We start from the raw sequence: 22,998 nt of genomic DNA on the forward strand, positions 1-22,998 counted from the left end.
TTCGAAATTTTCGTAGATCGTGCTCGTTGCTAATGAAAAATGCTTGAGGGCGTTACTGCCGCAACCGCAGCCCTGTGGGTTTATAAACTTCGTAGTTTTGCTCAGCTGTTCCAAAGTCACCCAGTGCCCTCTAGACGAAAGAACGCGAGAACGAAACCATGGCGCGGTTTATATTCGTGAGTTTATTTTCTTAGAAACACCAACTTTGCTAGCATTGTTTTAAAATTTAAAAAAAATGTTAAAGAAATATTGTAAGCGTAGTTGTTATATTTAATTGTAGGTACATTAGATATTTATTTTCTAAGTAAGATTTGTTTACCTCAACGTAATTATATTGACTTTCCAGATTGCTTTGCTGGTGCTGATCACACTATGGTCGAACGTATTTGCACAGGAATACTTACCACCTAAGATAGGTGGAGGAAAAAAGCCTGCCGCTCCGGAAGCAACAGTAAGACAAACCATAACTTAAAAGTGTTCAACTCTTGGTCTCTGGTGCAATAGAATATGTAAAATAGACAAATAAAAATACTATTTTAATGTACATGGTGTTGGCAATACCTGAATATGGAAAGTCGCTCGTCTTTCCGATGTCCGTATGTAGGTACAAATGAATGTTCAAATGATACTAACTTCTCATTTGTGTCTGTATAGTTGCCAGCTAACTACGACTTCTCGTACGACGTGCAAGACAACGGCGTGAGTCTGGACTTCGGCCACAATGAGAAGAGGAAGGAAGACCATGCGACTGGCTCCTACCACGTACTGCTGCCTGATGGCAGGATGCAGCTCGTTGAGTATGAGGCTGGACCCGATGGATATAAGCCGCAGGTCTGACACAGCATTTTTTTTCTAGTCATTGTTATAAATAAATAATTCAAAAGTTAGCGACACGCAAGATATACCTTCTATGACTCGTTATCATGGTACCATTAAATGTACCCATAATTTTGCCCTCTTATTCATAAACACAAACATAATATGTTTTCTGTTTTTCATTTCGCTAAGGAGTGAAGGAAACAAAACTCTTTATAAGCTTTTCATAACTTCATATATTTTTATGAACAAGAGGGTTAATTGTGAAAGTCGTAAGGTAATTTTCAGAAAGAACATAACTATGTACTTTTAAAACTTAAAATAGGGTCCTACTCCTACTGTACTGTGCTTTGATTTTACTAGACTTTAAAAGGAAATATCTATTTGCAGGTAATGTACATGGGTACAGCGTCGTTCCCGCCAGCGTCGACGGGCGACAAGTTCGACGGGTACCACTATAACGCGGCGTCGAACCGCCAGAGCGTGCGACAAGCGGCGCCGCGCGGAGGCTCGCGCCAGCCCGCTGCCCCAGCGCCGCAATCCGCACCACCTCCTCATGCTGCATCACCTAACGCCACACAATGATCAAATAACCACACGAAGATCTCATACAGTGTATATTAACGGGTAGAAATTCGTCTATAAGATTGTCACTCAAATTGACAGAGGTAACAATTGATTTCTGTCAAAAAAATAACAAAACCGAGTAATTTCTATACCCGCTAAATAGCGCTGTCTGATGCCACTTTACCACTCGATGAACCCTCTATGACAGATAACACCCCTTTTTTTGCGTCGGGGGTTAAAAATGGCCTCACCTCGGCAAGTCGTTTAGTGGCTTTGAAAAAGTGGGAGTGGTATGAAATTATGACTGAATAGATGAATGTTTCTTTCATGCCGGTATAATTGTTGGATGGCTAAACCTAGACCTAAAACTTTTGTTCAATGAAAATGTAAAAAAAATAACTGTCAAATGTAAATAAAGTGTTGCAGTTTGCGATAGCGAATTATTATTTAACTTATTGCTAAGCAGTGTGCAATACAAATTGTAACGTGGAGAGATATTAAAGACAATCTGAATATTAAATGCAGTAAAATATTTAAACACAATTGAATTTAAAAAACTTTATATTTACATTTCCATAACATTCATTATGTAAAATGTCATCTACAATTTATACTATGTACATTTCACAGACTTTAAGAAAACATCTACTAATTAATAAATAACAAAAAATGAAATTTTATAATCTAGGTACACAAGTTAAGTACAAAATATTGTTAAAAAAATTTGGCTACGAATGTTTTTTACTTTTAAAATTTCATACAATTTAATTTACAAAACCTATCGTAATATGGAAATATTTAAGAATAGTTAATTGCGCATTTTAAACAAGTACTCAAAATTGTTAAAATGTCGATAGCTAGCCGGTTACCGGTAGTCGATAGTGGTAGAGAATCGAGGTGCAGTTCGTACTGAACTATGACGTATAAAGATACGTCACTATGGTAACTTTAGTGTCTTGTCGCGTGTGAAGTGACATTAATAAAGCAATCAAGAATGCGTAATTTAGAACTTAATTGCTTGAGTTACTTAACATAGCTACATATACATATTAAATTGAAATAACACGTTGTAAACTTGTTAAGTAACATATCTATAATTATTAAGTTCTTGGGCAGTTCCACACAAATGTTATTGGGCATATTAATACCTTAATCTTCTTACAAGTCTTTATTCCTTACTAGCTGACCTGCGCAACTTCGCTTGCAACATAAAATATTCCCCGTTTTTGTATAATTTTTTACTCGTACTCTGCTCCTATTGGTCGTAGCGTGATGATATATAGCCTATAGCCTTCCTCGATAAATAGGCTATCTAACACTGAAAGAAATTTTCAAATCGGACCAGTAGTTCCTGAGAAACAAACAAACAAACAAACAAACAAACAAACAAACTCTTCAGCTTTATAATATTAGTATAGATAAAAATATTTAAATTACCGTACCTATAATGTCGCAAAAAACAACCTGTGTGATGTCACTATTAGGGTCGGTCCCAATAATCTAAATATCCGTATCACAGGGATACGGATAGTCAGATCATTTCTACTATAGATTATCAATAATTTTATAGAAATTATTAACAATAGACATTTAATCTTATTAATTACTAAACACGTTTAGGTAACAGACAATATCTATTATTTAAATCCGTATCTAGCATTTAGTTTACCACTTCTGGCTAGATCTTTAGCGGTTAGAATTTCGTCATTTGCTGTCACTATTTAGCAAATAGGTTATCAGACACTTATTCTTACACTGCAACTCGGCCTTAGATAACTATTGTATCAATGACATAATAGTTAAGTTGCGTGTAATATGTCGATATTCTGATCAGGCCAGTGCACGCGGCGATGCGTCGAGACCGTGTCGAAGCCAACATTGTCGAACGACTGGTAGTCCTTCTGCATGTTTAACTCTGCCAAGTTGCGAAACCTGTTGAAAATAACAACGAATATGGGCCAGTGTTACACTTCTTACAATAAAATCACTGATCATTTCATCAATCATGAGCATAATACCGGTCGGTAAACGATCTGTGGGTTAAGCAACCATTGGCGCGGTCATTCCATAGATGGGTGACCGCATAGTGGTATTTGAACTGGGCGTCTCCGTGCTTTGGAGGGCTCGTTAAAAGTCGGTCTCGGTTGTTATCTACTAAGATAACAGTCGTTAAGCCACGTCAAAGGCCTCTCGGGCGGCTTGAACAACTTTGACACTAGGTTGACCACTAACCATACGACAAACAAAACTGAGCATTTAACTAAATAAGTAAGAAGTCAATCAAACAGAAAGGCGGTCACTAGTTGAACCACATAGAAATCGAAAAGTCCTTTCCTTGTCTTAGGGGCAAGGGTATTGAAGGCATGTATAATATGTATATCATTTCAAACAATAAGAAGGGAGGTCTTGTCCTGTTGTGTGCTCCTCTCTGCCCCCCTAAATTAGGGGCCAACTTGGCATATCGACTATTCTTGTGTGAAAGCCTTCTTTGGCCAATACCTTACTACTTTCTACTACTTACGTAATATATCGAACTGCTTATAGTATAGGAATGTATTTACCTCTTGACAAGTACACAGCAACCTAGCAGCAACATGATCTGTACAGCAAGCCAGGCCAGCGCTAGAGATACCAGCAACAACTCATGGATACACACCATCGCGCCATCACTCGATTTACTCTCTTCAGCTGTAAAAAAACCTTTCTGATTACAATAAGCCTTTGAGAATGAAACTGTTGAGCAAGAGGATGATGTCAAACTGCTTAAAGCTAATAAAAATTAATACTTAAAGGACTTTTAAATTTCAAACAATTTAGTCTTTTACCTTCTAGATTTATTAGTTTACAATGAGAAGGGGTTTTTTCATTGCTGGGGGGTTGAAATACTTATCAAATGAGTCTCTCGCTCGCACTTACACATCAAATTGTCACATTCATTTAATTATTTTGATTATTACGTAGTTCGCACGTTTGTAACGACCTGTGCCTCGATTCTCTACTACTATCGATTACCGACAACCGAACTGTCATCGAGAAATTTTGTACGAAAATCTGATCAGCGCCTCTGACGGGTGTCGTAGGAAACATTTTGGCAGTACATTCAAAATGTCAAAATTTCGATAGCTAGCCGGTTGTCGGTAGTCGATAGTGGTACAGAATCGGGGTACTGATTGTAGTATAGTCCCTATAATAGTTTAGCGACGCTCGCGTTGGCAGGATGATCTAGCGGCATTTTGGGGTCTATAGCGGCAGAATATGTCACAGGAAAGAAAGCAGCTCTGGCCAGAAATTGACACAAAAAATATAAGTAGTTTGATGGTAAGTTGAGTCCTGAAAGCTTCCTTCCTGACCCGCTAGGGAGTGCAGATCGTATCTCAAAAGCTCATTTGACCTACGTTAGTTTCATGAGCACGTGTTATGTTTGTACAAAGCTGTTACTACCGGTGTCTAACGCATGTTGTTATAACATTAGAGGCAGCAGACCGTGTCATTACGCACCACGCACATAATTATCTCATTTATCGATGATATGCTGAATAATTTACATTCATTTTACATGTATTTGCATATTACACTGTTGTTTTTGTTGTAGCTGTGATTTATACTTTCTTTGTTTTTTTGGTTGCAAAGAAAATGCTGGAAAATTGCTCTTTAATTTTTGAATTTGTAAATAAAAGATATAAAATGACATATTGGATAAGTTCTTGAAGTTGTATCGAACTCTAATCAGGAAATACAATTAATTAATTGCACAATATTTCTCTCTAAATACCTATATCCTTCCCAAGAATCATACGAATGTGACGATGTGTAGAGCGAGCTGTAAAGTCAGATAAAAGATAAGCAGTATAGTACACACGTTTTGTAATAGCCCGAGTATTATATAGTTTTCTGGCACACAATCGGAAAACAACACAATCAAGACTTTTAAACAGCAATTACCTAATCTTTTTAATGACAAATTAAGTTTATTATCAAGAGAATGAACTTACGCAACGTAGAACGATGATCAGCTCTAACAAGTGTATCAGCGGACAGGATATCCCTGGAGTCCACCAGCATCTCTAGCTCCAGGGACATGGCGTCGCCGGCGGAGGGGGTGCATGGCGGCGCGCCTCCCTGCGCCACCACGCCGCCGCGCCGTGACGTCATCGCGTCCTGTCGCACCGCGGCGGGAACCTCGTCACCCCATTGGTAGAATGTGTCGTTGGTCTGACGGGTCGTTCTGTTTTGTTTGCCGTTGCATTCAGACTGGAATATGGGATGAAAAATGCGTATATGTTAGCTGTTACTGATGGTTCGAGTCCTGAAAGACATTTACTTGTTTTATGTGTTGGATACCTGCCACCTGCCAATATTAGCAACAAATTACACCAAGAAATGAAAAGCAACTAACGTCGCGCTCCGGGAACAATGTAACCTAATTCATGCAACCTGACTCAATACAGCGATTGGTGTACCTACTTATTACAAAAATATGTAAGTAGTTTCATACTATGAAAATCGGACCCATCCGGGGTCGTTATATAGCGTTGGTCACCCCTTTAACCACTGCGGTCGCAGATATAGTCAACGTCGTGAACTATATACTTACTTCCTAAAGCTCCAATATAATAAACTAGCTGACCCGCGCAACTTCGCTTGCGTCACCTAAGAGAATGGGTCAAAATTTTCCCCGTTTTTGTAACATTTTTCGTTGCTACTCCGCTCCCAATGACCGTAGCGTGATGTTATATAGCCTATAGCCTTCCTCGATAAATGGGCTATCTAGCACTGAAATAATTTTTCAAATCGGACCAGTAGTTCCTGAGATTAGCGCGTTCAAACAAACAAACAAACAAACAAACAAACAAACAAACAAACAAACAATCAAACAAACAAACAAACTCTTCAGCTTTATTATATTAGTATAGATTCACTTACCGGTGGACACTTGTGGTCGCAGAAGCGCACCATGATAGCGAAGCGCACGACATGTGAGGTGGGGAAGCGGAACGCCTTGAAGCGCGCCGACAAACGCTGAGTACCGCCCAGCCAGGAACGTGTGAACGATGGGAAGTCCACCTGAAAGAATCATTGTCCATGTAGCAATAAACATAATGAGCACCAGCTACACTTGTGTATCTTATTTGCGTTTAATACATAACATATTATTATGTATTCTTTATTTCAACTACACGTTCTGTTGCTAAAATGTCTATGAACGATCGTACATGTATAGAGAAATTGCATCGCCTGCCCATCTTTTATTGTGAGTAAAGCTAAAATCTCTCTATTTTAGCTTTAGTTGATAATAGACATCACTAGTAAAAGAAAACAACGCATGCACATGAACATGCGTATACGTATACGCTGTAGCGTGCACATTACGAGAACGTTTACAGAGTTTTCACGGTCTTATAAATTAGGATGGAAGCAGCACCCGTAAAATAAAATAATTATGATTGGTGTAGATTTAATACGTAAGAGTCACATGGACTTAGCCAAAACCTGCGTATATTCCAAAAGCGTTTAGTAATAGGAATCTACTAAAAGATACTGCACGATACAAGAATAACAGCGCGACGACCACAATGTCACACGCGACGAATCACTTAATAAGTACAAATGACGCAAAAACAACAAATCTACTAATTACAATTACAAATAAAACCAACACGGGTCGCGTGTCTACTTATTTATATGATTAGCAATTGACATAACTAGTTGAGCATCTTATTGTAATGCAACTATCAATATTCATAAGTCACAATGCATTTTACGTAATGGCCAAGATAAAAAAGCCGACTACATATTTAAACAGTAACCTGGTAACCTAATTTCTCCAAATGCAGCACAATAATAACCATTCAAAAGGTTTCCAAGCTGTGCTTGAAGATTGCTGGTAGATTGTTATTCCCCATTTAGTCTAGGAAGGATTTAAGAAACCTTAGAGTAAATAAACAAGCCAAGAGGGGGACTTTGGAAAGACATGGTTACCTATATTTTAATACTAGACTTTAATAGTATGCAGGAAAACCAAAAGAAATCACTGTCCAGCGAAACATTGTATTTTTGTCGAAATCGGGACTTTCCTGTAGAGATATCTCAAGGTAAATATTGTCGAAGACACTGAGGCCGTCACTATACCATTAAAAAGAAGATAAACATTCTTACCTGTCCTGTAGGGCACCCTCTGCTATCAAGAAGTAACACAGAACTGTCTCCGAGCCGAGACGAAGCCACCAAGTGATACGCTTTGATTTCTGTTGCATCTGAAATGAATACGAAAGTATTTGATACATTTTTTTATCTGTCAACATCTTTACTAATATCATACGTCACGTGAACGTGTGTTTAAATGTTTTTCTTGAAAAACAGTTGAACCGATTTGGATGATATTTGGCAGAATGTAGATGTTGATTTTTCTTTCAAAAATCAACACTAAAATTACTGAAAAATATGAGTTATTGAATATTAAGTAAAACGGCGTAAGTTCATCCATTAAACGCGGTTAAACTAGCTATTACACATTTCATTTAATTAATTTTGTCATCACACGATCGCTTATAAAGTTGCAACGTTGCTCTACTACGAAATTGAGGTGTATTAATGTAAATCCCGCCTAATTCACTTGGTTTTTCCCTCAAATACTAAAACCAACATCAGGTATTTCCCAAATAACAGATATTAATATAAAATCTGGGTTTCTTCCTCAAACAAACGAGGTCGCAAATCAGTTCTTAGAAATTGCACGATTACCTAATTTACCTACATTTGTCGATATAATTATATGCAATTTGTATATATAATATAGTAATATATTCGAAAAATAGTGTGATTAATTACTATATGTTTGGCCTTGTTTTATCCGCAACGTCGACTCTATAGTCTAACAATTCTGTGGGGAGCCTAGCATGCTACGTTCTTTGCTACGTATGTATAAAAAACAGCAATTAGAACATTCGTGAGCCGCAAGTCGAGGCTTGTTTGATTCAGCAACTTTATTTTCGAAATACACAGAATTATTAATTAGGTATAATATATTAGGTCAGGGAAAAACTCTTATAGTATGTATGAACTTGTAATAAAACCTTTTCTCTACACAAAAAAGCTCGATATTTGGGTACCTCACGAGCTCACTGAAAGAAAACTAATGGACCGTGCACTCATTTGTGATTCTTGAAGCCAAAGAGATTTTATTACAAGTTCATACATACTATAATGCGAAAAGACTTTTTCTCGACCTAATATTATTTAGAATAGTGCACATAAAGGCTCTCTACTAAATTGTCGGAGTATATAATGAGACATGAAACGACTTCCAATAAGTCACAGTATTCGGTTTTTGTTCAAAGCATCGCAAGCATGACCGACTGATCAATTATTATGGTCGTAATTGTCGAAACGACAAAAACAATCGTCTTTATTTATCTTCATCTGCACAGATTGTTATTACACTTAATTGTTTTGCATGCAGTTATTGTAGTAATTAACGAGTTAACGAGATAAGTTGAATTCATATCTGGATGATGAATTTGTATGAACACTGTCAAGTCGGCATCGATTTTCAGATTGTTAGTTTAGTAGTTTATAAGAAAGAGTAATAAATATGCATAGTACATCCTGTGAGAATGGATGGATGTACTATGCATATTTATTACTCCATCCATCCTCACAAACTTGCGCATTTGTGATAAATAATTTAATATCATTGGACGACTCACACACGGTCATTTTATTCCAAACTAAGCAGAGCTTGTACTATGGTAATCAAATAACTGATAAACATACTTATATACTTCTAAATACATACTCATATAGATAAATTGACAACCAGGCTCAGAACAAAAATCGTGCTCATCGCACAAATATTTGTCTTGGGTTGGATTCAAACTCACCACACGCGGCGCTACGGTTAGTGCGGCGAGGTGGCCACTTTAACCAATGCGCCAAACGTTAGAATGATGAAATGATATTAGAAGTATGATGATATTTACCGGTGGTCTCCAGCCTGAGTTCGAGCGGTTCTCCAAGCGACACAGCGCCTGCACCGGTGTCGTCCAGCGCCCGCACCACGTACATAGTGACGGGGGTGGTGCTCGCGCCGTACACCGCGCTGGCGGCCGCCGGCGTCACGCCCGGGATCTCGTTCTCACTTACTGACGTCGGCTTACGATAACCACTGCTACAACACAGTAAAGAATAAAGATATGACTTTTAAAATGTACCATCTTAAGCCGATTTTCGATAACGGTACCTTACTGGGTATCACGTATCTCAGATGAAAACTCTATTTGAAAGCCACCACGCTGTAGATTGTTTTTTCCCTTAGATCATAGTGATTAACATGTTACTTCAAAGCAGCAATGTTCTGAATAGTGACCATCAATTTGACGTAAACTAGCTGTCAACTTAGATACGTGGTAAGCCCGCAGGACATTGTTAATAGTGTCCAAGTGTGGCTGTAACCGACACGACAGATGTCGGGCATAACTGCACCGACGGCTTTACGTGTCGTGTTCTCTGAGTTATGGGGATCTACCCAGCACTTTAGAAACAAAACCGTGATTCTGTATGGCCCAGGGTTCGCAGCGCAACAGTCGTAAATAGCGGCAGTCATAATGATAAATGAAAAATAATCATAATTATATTGTTAATTACCCAACATCTCTCACAGCGACGGTGGCGTCGACCTGCGTGGCGGCTCGCACTCCGGGCGAACAACCCACTCGCACCCACCGGTCACCTGCCGTCTGGATGATCGGGTTGTTCTGAATCATCACCATCACGTACGCCATTGTCCTACACAGGAATAACTATGACATGTAGAGCTACAATTTAAGGGTGGATTACAATGAGAGCCACATTGTAAAGAGGATAAGTTACCAAATATGATTGATTCTAATTTAAGTATTACCAAGAAAGAAAACACCTAGGTTCCATTTTAGGCATTTCTTCGATAAATTGGTAAACTCTAAGGTAGAAATGCTGCTAAATACACAGACCAAATTTAAGCAAATAGTCAAAATTATGTCTGACCGGCCCACAATAGCATAAAGATAAGATTTTCTCACCTGTTAATGACTCCATTGGGTCCATTAGAGATGCCGTACGCAAAGTTAACGTCACAATCGCCCCTCAGCGGCAAGGCGAGACGCACGGGGCCGCCAGTACCACGGGCACTACATCGCTCCCCTCGCCCCGGCACGTAGATACGACCACGAAACACACCACGAGGCTTGTATGTCACCATCATGTCTGTTCCTTCACATTCTACGCTAACTGGAAATAATATTACTGCATTACGTTTCGCATGAAAGATGCACGCGTGTGTTATGGAGCACCCAATTTAATGCAAAGACACTTTCGTTTGGTCAAAGTATGAAGATACAGCTCTCAATAAAATACAAATCTAATATATAAAATTCTCGCGTCACAGTTTTCGTTGCCATACTCTTCCGAAACGGCTTGACCGATTCTTATGAAATTTCGTGAGCATATTGAGTATGTCTGAGAATCGGCCAATATCTATTTTTCATACCCTTAGGTAACTCTTTTTTTTTAATTTATATGGCAAACAATGTTTGCAGGGTCAGCTAGTAAACAATAAAATTGTACTTGATATCTTGTTAGATCCTTCAGCTAAGTTCAAAACTTATTAAGAAATTCGTCAAAATCCGTATTGCAATGACTGGATGGGACTGGGTGGTATTATTACCTAGTTTGGCTGCGCCTGCTTTAAATTTTACAAGATGCCGTGTATTTTTAATCTAAGATAGATACAAGTTAGGAAAATAGTATAGTATTTTCTACTTACTGTTAAGACAAATAACTCTCCGATAGTAAGTAGCTGCTGATGTCCGTCGCAGCAGCCAAGAGCCGGTAGTAATGAGGTCTTCACTGTGAAGGTCGCACAGGCCTCTACCAGCGTTACCCCGCGCTTGTGCATCAGGGATCCATGTGAAACCACGGCATATGAACCGCTCGGCTATCTCGCATGATGTCTTGCACTAATTAAAGAAAAATACCGTAGAATGGGATAACTTTAAGAAAATTTGGGGGTTGATTATGGAAATAAGTAACTAAGCTCGCACAAAAAGGGAAGCGACGATTTCAGTTGTCCGGTTCTTGGTATTAAATATCGCTAATAATTAAATTCTAGCATTTCAAATACTGTAATTGACCTTAAACATGCCCGTTTCTTTCCATTTTAAAGTAACTCCTGTGTTCAAACGTAACCCAGTTTTACCGTACATAAATCACGGCAAAGAAGTAGAAAAATAATAAAGTAAAAATCCAAAGAAAAGGCGCCATTACTTCATCGTAAAAATTATACTCCTTCCCTATCTCTTTAGCCTTTTCTCAAGATTTCCTCAAAGAAATCTTGACCTGATGAATTAAACATTATGTTACCTAGTTAGGTCTTCCATATCTCAGTCTGATAAATACCAATTAAAACTAAAATACTAATCATAATCAATAAGATTATAATACAAAATCAAAGTAATTAATGCGAAATGTAAAACCATTAGCATGACAAAGTAATTATCAGCACGACGACCACTAAACATTTTAACCTGAATATTTATGCACCATCTGAGACACGTCTTTTAAGTTTTTAACTACAGCTGTTTATCTTCGAACTCTATGATAATTTTGCACCCATTATGCTTTATCCACGTATGTACAGATAACGCCACACATAATTTTATTTTAATGGTCTCGTTGGTATTTACCTACACGCGAATATGTGTAAAAAGCACGGAAAACAAAGGACGTTGGAGCATTTTTTTACTTACTTCATCTTTGGTGTAATTCTTGATCGTGTATTCGACGTGTTTTAGCGTCTGATTGTAGTATTCCTCGTACGAACACCTATCAATCTTCTTCGGATCTAAAACAAATAAATAATTGAATAACTCAGGTTGGTTACACACATATTCGGTACGATCGGTTCGGCAATATTTTATCGAACAACAAAACCGACTCTACTCACTTTTTCGGCTTGTTCTGCCGATTCATCTACACATATTATTTTCCACCCGCTTGGGCCGATGAATGCGGAACGGAATATGTGTGTAGCAAGCCTAATACGAAATTATTGTTCAGTATATTACGATTACTGACTCACTCGTATAAATTCAGCACATTAAATTATTGACTTAAGTGAGTAAGTGGTCGAAGAACAAGGGACGGAAAACACATCGCTTTGATTCTTGCATTTTAAGAACGAATGAGGAAAACAAATGTCACTAAAATTATTTAATCATCATCAGTCAATAAAAAATTCCCCATATGCAACAAACGAACCAAGTTACCTGTTATCTTTTTAAAGGTCAAATTCCTATCATCTAATTAAACAAGTATACTGAGGTAAATATCTTAGGACTACTGCTAATAAAAAAATTACAGACAGGAAGCAAAAGTTTTACGAAATAATATTTACGGCTTTTAAGGTAGTGTAAGCCTTCGTAATAGACTCGCACGATTTGCATAGTCGACAGTAAAATTTTACCAAGCTATAACATTTGTAGATAAACTATCGGTAGAGAAGTCAAAAAATGACAATTATGTTTTTAAATACGATGCAAATGAGTCCCGTGTTGTTACCCAACTCGTTATGAAAACATGCGGGATGGTATTGCGAATTATAGTTCGACAACTTTGTCGAGAACCTTGTATACACGGTGTTCGCATGTCGCATGGTAGAAATTCTGGAGATACTTATACAAAAAATATCATGTAGACCGTCACTTGTTTACAGAGTTACGCAACAGGCTGTTGTCTACTTGCATCGACTACTATTTTGGTAACTTATACATAAATCTCAATTAAGTATACTTTAGAAAAAAACGTACATTCTGACTTTCAACTGAGTTGTCGGACTACACGAGAAATACAGTTTACATGGTTGGTCATACAATAAAGTACGTTTTACACAATTTACCCAAGTTAAAATAAAGTCATTGTTGCTTATTGCATAATTATTGTTTCAGGAAAATATTGAAAAGCAAATACTGAAATATGGTTATAAGTACGTAGGATTTCCACCTTTTAACAAAAACAAAAACAAATATATGTAGTCCGTTAATTCACAACGTATTTTCCCGTAGAACCGCAATATACTATTTTAGTTTATAGTCCATAAATAGCTCATTCATAAACAGGATAATAATACTATTATTATTATGTAAGTATTATAATTTTCTCGAACGATACTGCACAGACATGACGTAGTTTAAATTTCTTCATTAAAAACAATAACAATCAATGTTTAACCTGTAGCACAACGCAATATTAATTAAACACGTAATCGAAAAATACTAAAGATTATTTTATCCTTTTAGTAAATGAGGTTATATGCTGTTTAATTTTAGGTATATATAAACAGGTACCTCCGACATCGTGTTCGTTAATTTCAAATCATAACTTTGGAATCTGAATTAATCTACAGTTTGATTTTCTTATACATAGCTAGTGGACTATTATTTTAAAATTACTTGTGACTTTAAAACTTCCTCATTTTCGTGATGTCTCCATAATTTCGATAAAATAGGTATCATTATCATAAAATTCGGAGAGGCGATTAATCCTAATAAATGTGACCGACCGAACCGAGGGTTCATAGGGAAAACACAGAATTTACAAATCTCCAGTTAGTCATATTGCTTTATGTAATAGCAGACAACTGCAGTAATTGTTTCAGCTTGTTGTTATTTATGATTCACGTTCTTGTGAACAGACTATCTTAAAGAATGTAAGATCTATCGATAATGGAATCTATGACCACTGTCTGGGAAAGACATACCTATACATAGACATTAATTTATTGCTCTAAGTTGTTACTTCTTTAACTTATAATAGTCCTAACAGCATGGCTGTATGCCCCGTCAAGCATTTTCCAAAGTAACGTATAACTTAGGTCTGGGTAATCCTAATTTTTTAACACTGGATGGTAAAGCCCTGTTTTGTTTTCGGTTAAAAAAAAAGACAATTCCCGCACTAAGAATTGTTTAGATTGTGTCGCGGAGACTTTTGCAGATATACAAACAATGGACACAAAGTGCAACCAGGCCTGAAACAATTATTTGTGAATCGCACAAATAAATTGTCCCGAAGCAACGATAGCGGCGCGGGCGTAGTGACCTAAACCACTACGCCACGGAGGCTCTCAAAACCTCAATAGCACTGTCTCAAATTGTTTATTATGGCACCGATAATAAAGCAGATATGCATATATGTTCCTGTAATTCAATATCCTTGGCGTTACGAACTATGAAGGTAATAGTTATGGTACTTACAGTCATGCCGACATTGGTTTTCAATATAGAACGTGTAGTAATTAGACACTCGGTAGGATTCCGGCTCAGTGAATCTGTTCTCAGCGCTCAGGATACAGTTGCCGAGGGTCGAGTCTGAAGTGGAGATCATTTCCGCGTCGAACTCGCCTTGCGGTACCACCCATTGCGCTGACCTTTGAAACAGCAAATACAGGTATTTAACTACTGAAAACATATACCGAAAACATCAGTAGTGTTATTTTCTACCACTATCGGCTAGCTAAGCTATCGAAAATGTTTGCATGAAAGCTGAAGCAGATTTAAAATGCAAAAGTTTTCATACTCGATAGAACTGAGTTAAGAAAATTAATTTATTTTTAAATACGCTACGGACTTCATATAAGTCCGAAGCGTATTTAAATAAACATTTCCTTCACCCAATTTTTATTGTAAAACGGTCGATTCAAATTCAACCATCAAAAGTTGGAAATTGTATCAACATCATATCCCCGCGCCATATTTCAACATGCATTCGACAGGATTTTTTTTACGATAAGAGTAATAATTTCCATCAATTAAAGCAAATACCTGCTTAACAATATTAAGTACGTTTTAAATCAAAGTACAGAATAATACAAGTGCAAGTAATCAAAGTCAAGAACAACAAGTTGCCAAACGTCTCAAAGGAAAATGAAATGTCCTTTACGGCTGTTCGAGTTTGTTAAGGATAATTATATTATTGTTTTGTACATTATTATATTCGATATTCCACATTGTCTTAAGGCTTTTCCAAGGTTCATCCGTATTTTTGTTTTGTTACCCTTAAAGGGAATTATGTTTGCATCACCTAGGCTACCCATTTAAGTACAGCACCTAAATTCAGTGGTAAAATCCCAAATCTTTCACCATCTGACTCACGCTTTGTTAACTAAAAAACTATAGTCAATAATAACACTGTTAGGTAGGTACATGGGATCAGATAATATCTATACTAATATTATAAAGCTGAAGAGTTTGTTTGTTTGAACGCGCTAATCTCAGTAACTACTGGTCCGATTTGAAAACTTCTTTCAGTGTTAGATAGCCCATTTATCGAGGAAGGCTATAGGCAATATATATATCATCTATACTAATATTATAAAGCTGAAGAGTTTGTTTGTTTGATCGCGCTAATCTCAGTAACTACTGGTCCGATTTGAAAACTTCTTTCAGTGTTAGATAGCCCATTTATCGAGGAAGGCTATAGGCAATATATATATCATTACGCTACGATCAATAGGAGCAGAGCACCAGTGAAAAATGTTACAAAAACGGGAAAAATTATGGCTCTCTTATGTGACGCAAGCGAAGTTGCACGGGTCAGCTAGTTTGACCATAAGCCGCTAACTCCGTAAGTAACATGGGGGCGTTAATTTCCACAAACACGACATAATGAATACAGTACCCACGACAATATAAACTGAATCTATACACCACAAGAAAAGTAACAATGCAAAAATGTCTTACTTTTGACTTAAGTGAATAATAGAAATACGATTTTTATACTTGTTGAAAGTGGTCCGATAATCGTTATAAGCTGACGTTTTTTTGCATTTCGATCTCACTTGTTCTGTGATGCACAAATTGCACAATCGTTATTTTGGAAAGCCCAGACATTATTTAGGGTTATTACTTACCGAAACATCCGGTCTCCGTGAGGTGAGAACACGGCGTCATAACACTCGTAAACAGTTGTGTTGAGAATAACCTTTAAATGAGAGTCCTCTGAATGCAAGTGGTAGCCAGGGGTGTTCTCTAAAGCCCACCAGCGATTGACACAGTCTTCTGGCACTAGGTAAACAACAAAACTGATTAGGTACCTATTTAAGGTCAACAGGAGCAAATTTCAATGAACCGTCTTATCGGTAAATGCACTTATTAAACAGTAACTCGATTCTCTACCACTATCGACTACCGACAACCGGCTAGCTATCGAAAATTTGACATTTAGAATGTACTGCCAAAAATGTTTCTACGACGCCCGTCAGAGGCGCTGATCAGATTTTCATACAAAATTTCTCGATGACAGGTTGGTTGTCGGTAGTCGATAGTAGTAGAGAATTGAGCTACAGGTTTCATAAAAAACTCACATTCCAAACAAATTTTCTTGAAATATGCGACATCGTTGTCACTTTTAAGTTGTGCTTTCGTAGTGTCAGCAATTCCTTGGCAGTTTCCTCTGCCGTAAGCCACGACTACAGCTGCGCAGTCCTCTAGTTCTCTACACCTTGCGAGGCAAGCACCGGCCAGGGACTCCTCGTCACCACTTGCAGAGTACACAAAGACGGGGGTCGCAGATTCTGGAGCCACCCCCGACCAGCGGGTGAATGTCACCGAACGACCACCAATGCATTGTGCATTAGATGCTAGTAAAAACAAATATATAGATTACTATGGCTCTGGTCAAAACAAGTCAAGATTATACACCTACTACCTACGTCTTCTAAATGTAATGTGCGTAATGGTTTCTGTTTCAAGATGACAACTAGCAGAGTTACAAATCAGATTTATATATTGTCCACTCAAGGAAAATTGAGTTCGGGAGGTATGATACTAACATGAGCTGAATTGCTCAAATTATATAGTTGACATGGTTGAATTGAGCGCAGGATAACCGAGGATTATTTGAGCACAGGGATTTCATTTCCCCGTGAATGCACTCATACCCAAAATATTTATCTCGTAACTATTTATTTTCATTCAAGTAGGTAATTTTAAGGCTTTTGCATTATATTACTAAAAGATTTTACTTAACGAGAATTTTCTAAAAGGGTAGTTAATTCATAGTCGATCGCGATCGATAAGTAAGTATTTTCCTTGGGTATATTCGATAAATATGCTTGAAATAGACTAGTATTTAACCGGAAAAACCACAACAACTTGTTCCGGGGACATTCACCTAGTCGCTACACTTGAAGACACCGACTAGTAGACCGACAATGTTCCCGGAAGAAAACTGTTACCGGGTTTTCTCAAAACCACTTGGTAGTTAGGGATTACCCATCCCGGTTGCCCAAATGCTCTTTGTTTTTAATTCTATTGACTTTAGACTTGTTCCTCATGCTCCAAACTGGTTTTCACGCAAGCATATATACATGAATAAGGATTAGTATATATAGCTTCAACTTAAAGATTCCTTGTCCTGTTACCTCTCGGCCACTGCCCAAGAAGCTCTCGGCGTAAAGCGAAAGTGAAGCGTGTGCGCATAATAAATTATTAAAAATAAATTATTAATATTATAAAAAATAGTGCTACTGTGATATCTTACTACTAATTTAGTTAATTAATTCAAGAATAAAACTGTTGAAGAAAGTGTTCTAAAGGAGTGTCAACAAATAAAGACAAGACAACAAATAAATATAAAAGGTACTTTTCTTAGTTTATTATATTTTACTTGTTTATTGAAAGGATCCGTGACTGTAAGACGTTAAATTTTATGAAGATAATACCTTAATTAAAAAAGTAATTCCCAAATAATTATGGAATCCGAGCTCTATCATAATTATCTATCGATGTATGTACCTACCTACCTAAATCTATGGTTTATTATCGTAGCGTAAAAACATGAAGTTTGCAACTATGTATATTTTTTTCTTTCTAAATTATTAATCAGTTTTCCTTATTTAATGACAAAATACAGCACAGTCAGTTTAATTAAATAATGATTTTAAGTTGTATATGTTTGTATAGTTAGTTTTATTGAATAATGTTTCGATCTATTTGCTGCATTTTTGGTTTTTTAAATAAAATTTTAAGGAAAGTTTAAACTCGTACCTAAAAATTATAATATATGTACATTGTACATACCTCTATAACATTAAGTATAACTAAACTACCGCATATCACATGCATCAGCGCACGACAATATTTGAGGAAACTGTGTAGTTTAATTTAGACAATTAATTAGGAGTAAAGACAGGAAAGCGCTTCCGTCGCATGTTGTAGGTGGTAATGGTAATTAGAGAAGTACACGATGTCGATTCAATACTAACTACGCCTTACCCCCGGTTTCTGAGTACATTTAGCAGTAGTTTATCTATTCAATAGCGTTTAAACTCATATAAAAAAACGCTATTGAATAGATAAACTACCGCTAAATGCACCTCAATAACCGGGGGTTTATCGGTTAACGAACTCGTAAAATAATCATAAGTGTTTAGTTGTGCGATTAGAAAGTCTTTCTAGACATACCTACCGACTCTACATTTTGATCCCCGGTTACAAATTTTAGCTTGGTATACTTAGTAAAAACTTCACACTACTCAATTCACATTTTTTGAGTTAATTTGCAAATAGGGTTTCTAAAATTCGAGGTTCAAGTTAACCGCAAATACATTTTACTAATTTATACTTAATCATGATGATTTTCCTTTTCTACTTATACAGAGCATAATAAGCCTTCTTTCGTTTAGGCCAGTTTTCTCTGTACTGTAATTCCATTCTTGTCGTGCATTTGTTAAAAAAAAGCAAAGACAATACCTACCTATCACTTGTTCTAACGATGAAGGAAAACATCGTGGTGAAGCCTTACATTCTTGAGAGTTCTGTAACACAGTTCTTAAAGGAATGCAACTCGCACTTGGCCAGCGTGGTGGACTGGGGGCCTAACCCTCATTTATTGTGTAAGGAAACCCTTGCCCAGCAGTGGGACAGGGATGTACAGTTATTTAAAGTAATTTAAAACATTACTATCGTTTCAGATGGAGATACTACGACTGTGTTGCATCGTGGTCGTCCTACTAGCAGTTTTTTACGTGGAGGCAGCTCACAGTTTTCCTAATGTTAAGTGTCCCGTAGGAAAAATACTCGTCGTACTAAAAGGCCAGCCAATTTGCGTAGACATAGACTGAATCAAATGTATTTCTACAACTAGGTATTTATTATTAGAGCAACTTTATTAAATATGTATTAAGTATTAACAGTTGTTATTTTACTTAACATTGTCAACGGTGAAAATGCTTACTACTTTATTTAAAACTAATTAAAACGAATCACACAAGACATAGGTATTAGTGGTTTAGAGTGGTCTCTTGCACTTCGCAAATTAAAAGAGAAAACATGAGTACTAGCATAGCAGAATTTTACTTAGGGGATTAAGCATCGAGTTACAAATTAAATAATGCGTGTACTAGTGTAATAGATAAAAAAAAATAGTGTACGTTATTGGTTTATAGGGACTACTCAGTATTTAGACATAAATTTCAGTGCTGTTTCGTATCTATGTAATCGTACGTATGGCGCAGTAGTACAACTCGCCGCTACAACGTCGCGACGTTGTGGGTTCGATTCTAATCCTAATAATAGACGGCACAATTTTGGAGCTGACCAATGTATTTTCACAAGCGGCTAGGTTCTATACATACTTGTTTGTTAAAAACTAAGAGGCACATCAGATAAGTAGCAGGTACCCAGATAATAAAACACAATACTCAACCCTGACTCTTGTGTTATAATGACAGAAATCTGCATGCACTAGGCTTGTAGGATGGAGGTAGCATTTTCATTGTTTGCATAAACGTTCGAAGCACCTAATCAGCTGTTTATCATGTCCATGCCGTAACCAACCATTATGTAATTTTAAATATACCTAGGCTCCTACATACTCATACCTAAGTCAAATAGGATAACTTTAGGAGGACTCGAGGCAGCACTGTTTTTTTTTACTTACATAAGTAGATAAATAATCATTATAATCACAGGATTTTAATCTTTTCTTTTGTATAATCGGCTCTTCGCAAAGAAAAAAGTGCAGGAAAATTCCCAAGATCACAGTTGTTCAAATACAGCAAAGCAAATCACACAAAAAGGCCACCGCACCGCCACCAATCCCATCGCTATGAATCACTTACAATGACAATACAAGAGCGACGACAGGACGACAAACACTCCATATGGCTTCATAATATTTGATTCCAAACACGATTAACTTTGCTTCTGACTTCTGACTCATATGTTGTCATGAAATAGACACTATGTTCAATAATTATTTGCGATCGTTAACACCACTTCACATGTTAAAAGAAAATATTTTTCAAGCGAGTCACAAGCACTTCACAAATGAACATCGTTGGAAGCGTTACGTTCAAACAATAAACCACTATTATGTAAAATGTCGTCGCCGACCAATGTGGTTCAACTACTGCACTTGTCTGCGAAGGAACTTCGTCCACCAGGCTGATGAACCAATTGTGCGATTCAATACACCGCCTAAAACAGCTGCACCTGAACAAACAAACCAGTCGTACTTCTACAGATTCCACCCACAGTTATTATAGCAATATTTAAATTTTTTGGAAAGTTTATTTGAGTTCTTAATATCCGATAAAATTTCATTTACTCAAACTTTTCACTTGCTCCAGTTCGTATCATTCAGGAGGGCTCTAGGTATCGCATGGCTCGAGAACTAGTCGGATGATAACGATGCGCGGAGTTAGCTATCGTCAGTCTCACCGCGTCTACTGAAACTGTATGAAGTGCAGGCGTCATGTGCCGGCCGGCCCCCACTATGGCAGGTATTCGTAGCCGGCACGACCTTGCAGTTTATTATTATGGGTTTACAGACTACAATTTACAATAGAGTGACGAGTCAACGTCAAACGATAGTGAAAACGATAATAATGACGTTAGACGCCCAGCACGAGTGTTGTAACGACGAAGCATGCGGGCCACGGTACAGAACATCGACATGCAGAACCTACCATTTGTGTTACTTCCCGAGGCAGTAGACAATTTAAGTAAATTGACGGAAGTTTCGCCAAACATCCGTCCACAGGATGACTTCTGTCTGAATACATTAATACGCAGATACGTGTGGCTCCACCCTTACATCCTCCAATGAAAATACCCTAGTATTAATTTCAGTACATATTCGGCAATACCGTCAACGTGAAGATATAAACAGTACGATGAAGCAAGATGTGTCAAAAAACTTAACTGATTGTAACCGACGTTCTATAATACTCCACATAAAAAACAACTAACAGTGTATTCGTATTCCCATCAACCGCGACGAAAATAAGTAAACATTGAAAATAACAAAAACCTCAACTAATTTGTTACAATAATTGGTAATTTAGCATTAGCCGAGGCACTTGTCCCATCCCGACCTAGTAAAGCCAATCTGTTATGTTAATTCAGCTACATTCATTCTATTGTTACGTAAATGTTGTTTGAACGAGTCACGGTATCGAGGCAACTTGATAATACGTCAAATACATTACGTGTACATAATGCAGTATACTATTATCTTGGACATGATAGCCCTTGCAAGACTATTTTATTTATTAAACTTCCACCATTATGTAAACAATCACTTGATGTTTATGTGTAATTTAAAGGAAAAATTCTATCATTTTCCAGCATACATATCAATAAGTGTGGTAGTAAATAAACATCAACCTAAGGACATATGAATACTAGTATTATTCTTATAGGTAAGTACTAAGTAAAATAGAAAGCCTGGTGAAAAGTGGAATCTACTGCTTAATTCCGGTACGGCAATTATTTTTATTGAAGCCTGTCTAATTGTTACATTAATATGCACTAATGGTTCTTGAGGTTCTTCTACTATAACTAACAGTGATCGACCAATCCCTTATTCCGTAGAAACTCAGTTTGTTTCTCAGAATCTGGACCTATAAAAAAGAACTTAAACTGGAAAACATATAAAGGAACAGCATCAATTTATAAACTACTAAGTACTACCTGCGACTTCGTCTGCGTTAAAAATAATCCCCGGGTAAAAGTATCGTATGACATGACTGTTAATCCAGGTTATAAGCTATCAGTGTACCCAAATTTTATTAACATAATACCTAGTTTATTCGTGAAAGAGTCACAAACATACATACCATCCATCTATTTTTACAAACTTTCGCTTTTGTAGTATTAGTAGGGTTTGGAACCTTCATAAAAAAGAAATACTTACATTTTCCTTATTAACAATGTGGAAATTATTATAAAACTTAAAATAATCACAATACTCACTGTGCCTAGCATCCGTCTTAGTAAGAAATTGAAGGATATAAGACATTGCCTTGCCCTTGTGTAATCACTGCACTTTTTATACAGACGACTAATTATGATTTATTGCGCAACTTGTCACGTGCATTACTTATAAATCTAAGTACCTTGTAATCATCATAAATAATAAGGATGTTGGTTTGTTTCACACAACAGCAGGTATAATTAATTACAATCACGACAGCGCACTGTTGTAAATTATAACGTCCCTCAAAGTCATACAAACTTGCTATTATATGAAGTTATTTTCAAGTCCAAGGCTCTACCGTTATTCTTCCATATATGAGCTACC

General features: G+C 37.0%; 2 protein-coding genes and 1 long non-coding RNA gene across 5 annotated transcripts; 2 read left to right on the forward strand and 1 right to left on the reverse strand.

Moving 5' to 3' along the window:
* The first annotated feature begins 37 nt into the window (after positions 1–37).
* Positions 38–1,733, forward strand: LOC142975757 (uncharacterized). The gene is made up of 4 exons (XM_076118806.1): positions 38–176; positions 347–451; positions 655–831; positions 1,207–1,733. The coding sequence occupies exons 1-4, from the start codon at positions 159–161 to the stop codon at positions 1,399–1,401; spliced, it is 495 nt and encodes a 164-aa protein (XP_075974921.1). The 5' UTR covers positions 38–158; the 3' UTR covers positions 1,402–1,733.
* A 199-nt stretch (positions 1,734–1,932) lies between these two features.
* LOC142975500 (uncharacterized) lies at positions 1,933–21,223 on the reverse strand. Of its 3 annotated transcripts, XM_076118358.1 has the most exons (15): positions 21,022–21,220; positions 20,534–20,906; positions 16,775–17,050; positions 16,322–16,475; positions 14,667–14,839; positions 12,165–12,259; positions 11,183–11,375; positions 10,440–10,647; positions 10,027–10,167; positions 9,363–9,550; positions 7,540–7,637; positions 6,307–6,447; positions 5,376–5,634; positions 3,945–4,071; positions 1,933–3,315 (listed from the first exon to the last, which is right to left on the reverse strand). In XM_076118358.1, exons 2-15 carry the CDS (start codon positions 20,583–20,585, stop codon positions 3,183–3,185), a joined length of 2,238 nt encoding a protein of 745 aa, XP_075974473.1. In that variant the 5' UTR covers positions 20,586–20,906; positions 21,022–21,220; the 3' UTR covers positions 1,933–3,182. The 3 variants fall into 3 exon arrangements, with proteins under 3 accessions (XP_075974473.1, XP_075974474.1, XP_075974472.1); XM_076118359.1 differs by having other exon boundaries at positions 9,363–9,547; positions 20,534–21,223; XM_076118357.1 differs by having other exon boundaries at positions 20,534–21,220.
* On the forward strand, positions 17,653–19,603 carry LOC142975501 (uncharacterized). Its single transcript, XR_012959620.1, has 2 exons — positions 17,653–18,050; positions 19,385–19,603. It is a non-coding gene; the product is annotated as an uncharacterized LOC142975501 (long non-coding RNA).
* Positions 21,224–22,998: the final 1,775 nt, after the last annotated feature.

The sequence above is a fragment of the Anticarsia gemmatalis genome, chromosome 9, assembly GCF_050436995.1.
Source record: "Anticarsia gemmatalis isolate Benzon Research Colony breed Stoneville strain chromosome 9, ilAntGemm2 primary, whole genome shotgun sequence".
Lineage (NCBI taxonomy): Eukaryota > Metazoa > Arthropoda > Insecta > Lepidoptera > Erebidae > Anticarsia > Anticarsia gemmatalis.